Below are 9,714 nucleotides of genomic sequence, written 5' to 3'. Positions count from 1 at the left end.
GACTTATAACATATTTCAGAAACAGACCTTTGTAGTGAAAATATGACATAAAACCAGACGCTTTTTTCCAGTTGTCTGCAGGACGACACAGCTCTACCTCTATCATGTTAATCTGTATTCTGTGGTGCTCTCAGGACACGTTGTGTTGCGATTCACATAGCAGCAGTACGCAGTAGTGCTGTGAGAACGTGCTCGAAGAAACAGTGAGGAGAAATCAATCTACATATCAAATATTGGTCACAAATTATTGTTCACTTTCTAAATAATATAAGTATAGCACATCTACTAATGATTATATATAAATTAATTCGTTTTTTACTGATGCAACTAACAGTTAGTCACAGATCATGCTGTTTCTCCATTCGGATGCTTGGCGTCAAAGACTATCTGAAAGTTCTTGATTTGTATTTACATGAAGATTTTTTTAAGGTTTGGGAACCAAATCAATTAAATTGATCAATGTTCTAATTCCTCTTGCCTTTAGATTTTCTTAAGCCAGTGCAATTATGAGGAAAATCATTTTAATGACTCATAAAATGGTGCAAAAGAGGTGCAAACATCAAGCTGTTTTTACATTCACTTTAAGCTTCTCATCACATAATATAAAACGGTCGGGTAACACCTAGACAGGAAATGGCCCTGTTTATTCATGGGGCATGATGGTTTAAAATCAGTTCTGTCTCAGTTTATTGTTCAGCAAATAAAGAAGAAGAAGCAGGAGGAGAATAGAATAATGTTGGTTGAAGATCTGCTAAGCTGGAGCATGTTCAACAAAACCACACTTTTCCTTATCCAAGCCTGTTATCAGCTGAATATCATCGATCTTCCTGACATTTCCTTTTCTCCGCCTTCACAGGTAGGCTGTGCACTCAACATATTTCTCTCATTCTTTTTTTTTATGCATTACAGTATATACACTGATCAGGCATAAGATTATGAGCGGTAGAATGAAGAACACTTATTATCTCTGATCATCATGGCACCAGTTATTGGGTGGAATACATTAGGCAGCACATTTCTTACTTAAAGTTGATGTGTTGAAAGCAGAAAAAATGGGCGAGCGTAAGGATTTGAGTGAGTTTGACGAGGGCCAAATTGTAATGTCTAGACGACTGGGTCAGAGCATCTCCAAAACTGCAGCTCTTCTAAGATGTTCCCAGTCTGCAGTGGTCAGTATCTATCAAAAGTGCTCCAAGGAAGGAACAGTGGTGAACCAGGAATAGGGTCATGGCTCATTGATGCATGTAAGGAGCGAAGGCTGGTCCGTTTGGTCCAATCCAACAGACGAACTCCTGTAGCTCAACCCGCTGAAGAAGTTTTTAGTGTTGATGCTCGACAGGTCAAAACTGTTTTTGCAGCAAAAGAGGAACCAACACAATATTTAGCAGGTGGTCAGGAAGTTATGCCTGATCAGTGTATACACAAAATATACGCTAGTGGCGTGTATGGAGCTTTTAAACTTGGATTTGATCTGATTAAGATCTATAAATAACAACCTGCCTGTATTTTGGCCTCAGTTGCAGAACATGGGAACATGGAGCAGAACTTAAAATAGACAAATTTCCACAACTGTCTCTACACCTTTCATATCAAAGATTGATTCTAAAACCAAAGCGTAATAAATGCATACAACTATGTGCTAAACCTTTACACAACTATACCAGGATACGGTCAATTGCCTTCCTTTATGTCCTGTGCTAACATTTTGAATGTTAAACACACTATATGGATGACATTTTTTGGACATTTAAGCAAAAGATATAGATAATATATGCTTTTTGAACATCCCATTCCACATTTAGTCCCTCGTTTGCTGATATATTATCCTCCACTCTCCGGGGAATTTGTTCCTCAGGATTTTGTGGAGATTTGTTTGATAATTTAATCCAAAACCAACCTGTTGACAATCGCTTATATCCTGAAACCACATCAGGGATTGAATTTGAGACCTGGAAGCCTTTTGTAGATCTTTTTTCGTGTAGCGAAAAATTCGATTTGTAGAGATTTACAGAATCGTCCTAAATCCTATATTTTTTTTACATTGTTCTATCACTTTATTTATCTTTTATAAGCTCACCCAGAAATATTATACAACATTGAGTCTATACATTGTAATATTAGTTGTCATATCTCGACCCGCCATTGGAGGGTGCCAGAGTGCACGTGTCATATTACAGACCCTGAAACAAAGAAAACACAAAGGAAGTGTAATTCTTGTTTATGAGTAGTGCTGGAAGAGCAGGGATCCAGATATGTAACAAAACATCACTTTTAAATGATTGAGGGATCATGTGGGATGTCTTGTTTTCGAAAAGAACGAAGCCATGATTTGTAGCAAAGATGTGCAAGTGCGGTCCAAGTGATGTTATTTTTTCTTTCTTTTTCTGTTCAACCACGTCTGATTCCATTCATCTGGCTTAGTAGGAGGAAAGTCTAAAAGGCCAGTCTTACACTAGCCATTATGGGTTCTACCAAAGCTATAAAGAGCCAAATGAAAGGAAAAAAAAACAATTAGTAAGGTGTTGAGGCACAGCTTTAAAAAACCTTGGCATCATTTCTCTGGTGCTGTTTTGGATGGATGATTATTGTTCTTCCAAAACTTATTCCATTAAATGGTGTTTGAATGATGATAGAGAACATAGATCCATGATCTCCTATTGGACTAAAATTTGGTGACACTACAGACCATAGATTTTCATCATTTCATCGTTATTGAGTCATTCAGTGAGGCCTCGGCTTGGCGAATGGGGATCTTGTCATCCTGGAAGAAACCACCTACCTATCAGGGTAGAAATGTACCATCGTAGGTTAAACAGGATCGGTTCGAAGAACTTTGTATTAATTTACAGGGCTTTTACTCTCTAAAGGGGACAAATGGAGCCGACGCATGCTAGCAAAACATAATCTGTAATCATGTATCTCAGTTCATTTGTTCAAGGTTTTTTTTCTTCTTTCTTACTACTCGTCTGTTATCCTGTGCACTTTGGCTGCAACCGTCAGGCCTTAGGGAGTGCACTAGGGGGAGGATACACATGCTCTAGCTCCATCTAGCAGGAAAAGAGCAGTTCTAAGAATGTCTTCAACACAGGGCATGTTCAGACACATCCCCAGCTCATATTATAAAATAAACGTTTAAATTTATTCCTAAAAATGTACAATTACATCCGAAACCCTGAATTCGGTTAATTACAGAATATTGACCAGGGGATGAAAAAACCCCGTCTCAGCATTTCTATATGCGACTTTCCGAACTGAACACCGTCTGCCTTTAAAATAGCCTGAAATTAATTTAATGTACAGTAATTTAGGGGAAATTACATTTGTAGTGTTCACACTGAGTATAACAAGGTGTTAAAACCAGAGCAGGCTGACAGCAGGCTGCCATCCAGGACACTTTGGGATATGTCAAATCCACACTTCTGAATTCACAGCAACTAACATCAAATTAACTCTCGCAGCATGTCATCCTGTGTATGCGTGGACTTATTTTGAACCCTGTAAAGTTAAAAAATAGGGCATTTCTTTTTTTTTTTTTTTTTTTAATTTTGTTAGGTCCAGGTACCCCCGAGGTGCACCACCACATCCGCTGCTCCGTCGGTCGCTTGACGTTGGTCTCTGGTGAACGAAGGTGAATTCTCCCTCTTGCGTGTTTGCATACACTGGAATGCGTCCCCCCCCAAACCCCCTGCTTTTGTTATGGTGAGAAGCAAGAATGCGGCCTACCCTCAATTAAAATTCCTTTCACTGACCTCTTGCCAAAAGGTAGACTGTTTTAGAGAAGAAAGCCCATTTGACTAAGAATGCACGTGGTTACCTGACGTACAGTTGTGTTGTCTACTTAAGCCGGGCATGCATATGAAAGCAGGGTGCAAACACACACACACACACACACACACACACACACACACACACTTAACACATATTCCAGTGTTCAGAAAAACAAGGTTTATTGCACGTTATCTTCAGGAACATCATCAGACATGAATGTTCACGCTTTATTGAAATTCAATATTTCAATTTCAATTATAAATGCAGATATCAGATCAATGTCCAATCAGCACTGCACATGTGCACCACATCAGTACCAGAAATGAATGCAGAGTGTGAATGCATCATGTTAAGATGTTTCAGATGGTGTCATTATGGTGTTGCACGCAAGAAGATGTGACAGGCGTCAATTCAATACACTGTTATAACGTGACTTCTCAAGTTCTCGCTGGTTTCAGCTCGGTCGTCCTGTCTCGCCCCTCACACATGCGCACGGGGCCAGATCGGGGTAAAAGGTTGCCAGGTTGATTCCATTCACCCCAAATTCTCACGAGATGTCTGGTTAAATGTACAGGGAATAAAATCGACTCTCTGTTTATTTGTGATCTCTGGTGCACCAGTAGAGCGATGTTCTCGCCACTCGGCGCTCATGTGGCTGCGCAAAAACATGTCGGAGCTTTCTGGTGAATTGGGCGGGGTTGCCAAGCGTTCAGAATGAATCTGGCAACCCAGCACCGGGGCAGATAGGGGCGGGGGTGGGGCAGGTATAAAATGTGTCTCGCTACCATTCCGCCCCCGACTTTGTCCTGTGAACTTCGAGTAAGAACCCTCGAGCATCCCGACAATCGTGATCCTCCTCCTTCTCTTCTTCATCAGGCTCATCTTCATTCTGACCATCCTCATCCTCAGGCTCAGCCTCACTCTAATGCAGCGGCGTGGAAATTAAAGCCCAAAGAGGACACTTTTTTGTTTGTTTCTGCATGAGAAAGGCAATGGAGGAGCAGAAAGTCAGCACAGATCATTCAGTGTGTAGATCTTGCAGAAGAACCGAGAGACACACAACAACGGTAAGAGCACAGCAAAACTCCTTCATGCATCATTATTATTATAATAATGTCATTTCATCATTATTTCCAACACCATGACTTTCTATGAAAAGCAGCTCTGATTGGACTTCAATCAGTCCTGTTACCTGAAAACACATCCAGCATCAGTGGGACATTGATGTGGCTACAATGTTGTGCATCACTCTTACAATGCATGCAAAAGAAAGTCTTTCAGATGGTTTATTATCACAGATTTGATGTCTTTATACAAGATTTGGTCCATGATTATAAACCTTTGAAAATCAGTGTACTTGTTTATACAGACAGGTAGACATGCTTGTTTTTTTGTTTTTTTTGGAGACGCAGAATAAAAATCTCCAGTGGTTAATTAACTCTTACAGTGTTACAATGAACTCCTTCAATGTTCATTTGTGTCCAGCTGGACTTACATAAACCTGCAGGGGTTAACACCAGGAATTTCATCCTATAGCCTGGTCGTCTACTGCATGGATTTGGCTTGAAATGTTATGGAATATGTGTGTCTTTGCTTTTAGACATATATAATATAATATAATAGTCTATGCATATCATAGTAATAGTCTACATATTCTATATATTTAGACTATATCAGTCTATACAGTCTACATTGTCTTTATAAATAATTATATAATTATATATATTTTTTCCATTTTCAGATGTCTTCTTCCTGTAGACTTTTGCTTTTCACTGTGGCGATGTCACTGCATTTGTCCCAAGCCTCCTCTATAGAGACGCTGTGCGGCGGCGAGCTGGTGGACACTCTGCAGTTCGTGTGTGGAGACAGAGGCTTTTACTTCAGTAAGTTTTTAATGACACTTCCCATGCTGAATACTGAGTGCTAACAGGTTCCAACTGGCCACTGCAGCTCCACGCAAGCCACCAAAGCAGTCATGTTCACTGCATGAACTACATGCAATTGTCCAAACCATGCCATTTTAGAAATGCCTAATGGATTTTTATCTAATCTAATCTTAATCTGAACTCATCTCTCTGGCTGGACATTGAAACAAACCCAGTAATGGAACAAATTCTGATGCCATCTAATATAAAGTTCGTATATAAGCCATGAGCTTTTTATATGCACTTTAAATGTCTTTTAAAATGGAAAAAAAAAATGTACGTCTTTTTAAAAAAATTTGTTTTAGGATGTGCCTGCTTTTGCTTTTTTTTGTAAAACTTCGGATTGTTTGATGGATTTTGATACGAAAGATCAAACTCGATTAGCTTCCACTCCTACCTCCCGTCTAGTTTCTGTGTACTTACAGTGGACTTCCCCCTCTTACTCTTTACCTCTTATCTCTGTTCAGTAGACAAGGACAAGGTTAAATGATATTTGAAGCCTGGACATTGGCATGCCAGTTTTCTTTGTGTGTGTGTGTGTGTGTGTGTGTGTGTGTGTGTGTGTGTGTGTGTGTGGAAACTGTTATCTACAGTTCTATCTACTGAGATATTTTATGAGGTTTTTCAATGAATATTGTATGAATATTACACAACATGTTTCATGTTACACAACTACTGCTATTACCGCTCTACTACTACTACTAATAATAATAATACTAACACTGTGTATGAAAAATGGAAGCAGACATGGACACATTGTATATTATAATATTATATACACCGAATCTTAAATGATTTTTCCAGAGCATTTCATTAATCCACAGAGAAATGAATTCAATTCAATTATAAATTGAAATCAATTGAATGTAAAAATGATCTGAAATGATGCACAGGCCTGATTTGATTTCTCCACTTCTACTACTAATAATTGTTTTTTTGCTTATATTGTTCAGCAAAATGCCTGTAAGAAGCTTCAACTCAAGTTTGTTTTAATTGTTACTCAATTGACACCAAGTGAAGTAAATGATTGTATCTGCAGAACAACAATGCAGTATACATGAACATTCTCAGTCCAGGTGCAAATAGTGCGATAAGTGGAACACCTCCCCCCCAAAAAACCCCCGGTGTTAACGAGTTTGCTCCGTTTCTCTCTCTCTAGGTCGGCCATACAGATCGAACAGTCGGCGTCCTCCCCGAGGAATAGTAGAGGAGTGCTGTTTTCGGAGCTGCGATTTGCATCTTCTTGAGCAGTATTGCGCGAAACCTGCAAAGTCCGAGCGAGACATCAGCGCCACTACGCTGCAGGTCGTCCCAGTGTTACAAACGCTTCACAAGGTACATACAGTATCGTATCTCCTCCGATCTACTGCCAGTCACGTTGATTCTGCTGAGCCAACAATACACGCTGAGCACACAGGACGTTTTATCAGGGGAACATCAGTGTCAAGCGTGTATTTTATCTAGAACAGCTGAGTAATGTGGTGGGGGGGGGAACGGCAGAAATAATGAAAACGGGTGATAATTTCAAATAAAATGTCCTAACTGCATAGAGAAAGACGGCTCGACAAACATATAGTAACACAATGCTGTTGGAGCGCACACGGAATGATGTCATTATTCAAAACACCAAAACAAGTGCCGCGCCACATTCTGGTGCGTGGCTACGCCATGTGGTCTTGGCATGAAAATATGTTAAGCACTGGCAAGACTGTAGGCCAGCTGGCTGACCAAAGGCTTGAATTTCAGAACAACAAAAACAAGAGAACCAGCAGAACAACAATTGGGTTTTAAGAACAGAACATTGACACTGATTACGTGTACAGAGTCACACTCTGGACGCATAAATCGGATCGCTGTTGTTTCTTTTTTAACCCTGCATTCGATCGTCAGACGAGCGGTATTATGAAACGCCGGCGTGTTACATTCCAGCTAAACCTACTCTACTCGAAAGCTAAAAATCAATTAGGGCTAATGGAGCTTTAGCAGTAATGGGGAACTAATCCAGGAAATGAGATAGCAAACAGAGCATATGGGAGGGGAAATGAGAAATAAAGAAGCCTGTACGTCTTCTAGTGTTACTGTGGTTCACGAGCCTGCTCTCTCGAGTTGATCAATCCGGTTTTTTTGTTGTTTTGCAGGATAGCACAAGGAAGCCTCTTAACGTGATGTTATCCAATTACGATCCGTGGCAACGGACAGCCGCTCAAAGGTTGAGGAGAGGAATACCTCTCGTACTGCGCTCCAGAAAGTTCAAAAGGCTCGCCAAGAAAACCCGAGAAGATCAGGAGCAGCCCGAATTTCACCGGCCTCTGATGGCTGTACCCAAAAGAAGCCCTCAAACCCCACATGCCTCCAGAGCCTCGCCGTCCATAAGTGAAGTGAAAACTGCAGAGATTTAAAGGGATTATGAGTCTCAAGGTTTTTTTTTTGTAATGAACCCTGCCATCAAGCATCCTTTCGCAAAATACAGACATGAACACTCTGTGTTATCTCCTGCCTTACCCAGCCGAAGAGACTTTGAGCGATAAAGCTGAATGTAAGAGTGATGGATCCGGAGGCCGACAAGATTAATGAAGTCTCTGATTCACAGGGTGCACAGCCAGAATCATTCCCAATGAGTTACCAATGGAGTGTGTCTAGCAGTGAGTATGGCAATCCTCATTCCGCAAAATCCCAACCCTGAGATGGAGCGACTTCAGTCTCTCTCGTTTTGCACCTGCAAATCAAAAGTTACAATATTGGGAGCATTTTTTATTTTTTTATTTTTATTCAAATGATATTTGCTTTATATGCACCTTCATTCACCCTAGCCCCCCCTCCCCTCCTGCGGTGCAATAATGAAGAAGAAAAAAACATCGGCAGATTGCACATTGCCACGGACAATATTTTAATGGCACTATTGTATTTTTTTTGTTTTCATTTAAAAAAAGAAAAAAAGAACTGCTCCATATGGTAATATTATGGTGCTACCTTTTTGGGAATAATCTCGAAGAAGAGGCTCAAAGCAACCACCTCTTGCCATCGCGTTCGACTTTTCCGTTTTAGGAAAAGCAAGACTTTGTAAGAGAGGTGAAAATTGAAAGTGGTTTGATTAGGGAGGAGCAAAAGTGACCTGAACTCTGCTCTTAAAATCCATTACATGGGCTGTGGAGAATGAAGGTGAAGTCCAAAGGTGGTGTCCCTGCGAGATCTTTTGGGGGGGGGAAAGGAACCAACAAGGAATACGGTCGTGGTGGACATCAGCGACTAACAGTCGAGAACTTTGAGCGAGTTAAAAGAAAACGCCACATACTTGTACCATAATATTAATAACTCTTTCCAAGATCTTTGCCATTTTATCCATACTTCCATGTCTTTAAAACATATATACAGTACAACATAATACAGAACAATCATTTCAAAGGGAAAAAAAAATACAGCAATAATGTCTTCTTGCATATTTTCAATGTACAAGAGTAGTATTCCAGTGCTTTTGCTTGAAATGAAATACTTGAATATGTATAATGTAATTGGTCTCCAGGGACATCATGTCATTGACCTTATGAGTTGTCTGCAGTCTTCTTGCAAAAAATGAGCCGCCAAGCATGTTTCTTGGTTCAGATAGTAATGGCACTGTAAAAAGGCATTATTTATTTTGAAATAAACATATAAATGGTCCCAATGATAGCACACATTTATAACTGGTAGATATGTGTTACACAATGTTTTTTTTTTTTTTGTACTGCTTACTGTATGTAGATGCTTTGTACCAAAAAAAAAAAAAGTCTTCTTTTTTAAGTAAAGTCAGTGGAAGCTTCTAAAGGATTTTGTCTCCCTTTTTGTGCAGCCTTGCCTGCGAATCTGTGCAAGGAATTGAAAAAAAAAAAACGAGATCTCAAGCGCTGTGCATTTTTCGGTTTAATTCTGAACATTTTATGCAGGCACTGACCTGGCCTCCCTGAGGGAAGGGTAAAGGCTAGAGAACATTCGCTGTTCATCTTTAAGAGACTCATTTTCAAAAGGTCAAGAGGTCAGTTAACAG

General features: G+C 40.0%; 1 protein-coding gene across 1 annotated transcript; it reads left to right on the top strand.

The window, feature by feature from the left end:
- The first annotated feature begins 4,549 nt into the window (after positions 1 to 4,549).
- Positions 4,550 to 9,506, top strand: igf2a (insulin-like growth factor 2a). Its single transcript, XM_046840169.1, has 4 exons — positions 4,550 to 4,835; positions 5,510 to 5,651; positions 6,853 to 7,028; positions 7,832 to 9,506. The coding sequence occupies exons 1-4, from the start codon at positions 4,749 to 4,751 to the stop codon at positions 8,090 to 8,092; spliced, it is 666 nt and encodes a 221-aa protein (XP_046696125.1). The 5' UTR covers positions 4,550 to 4,748; the 3' UTR covers positions 8,093 to 9,506.
- The last annotated feature ends 208 nt before the right edge of the window (positions 9,507 to 9,714 follow it).

The sequence above is a fragment of the Silurus meridionalis genome, chromosome 26, assembly GCF_014805685.1.
Source record: "Silurus meridionalis isolate SWU-2019-XX chromosome 26, ASM1480568v1, whole genome shotgun sequence".
NCBI lineage: Eukaryota > Metazoa > Chordata > Actinopteri > Siluriformes > Siluridae > Silurus > Silurus meridionalis.
Note: the sequence above shows the minus strand (reverse complement) of the source record. Positions and strands in the feature narration are given on the sequence as shown.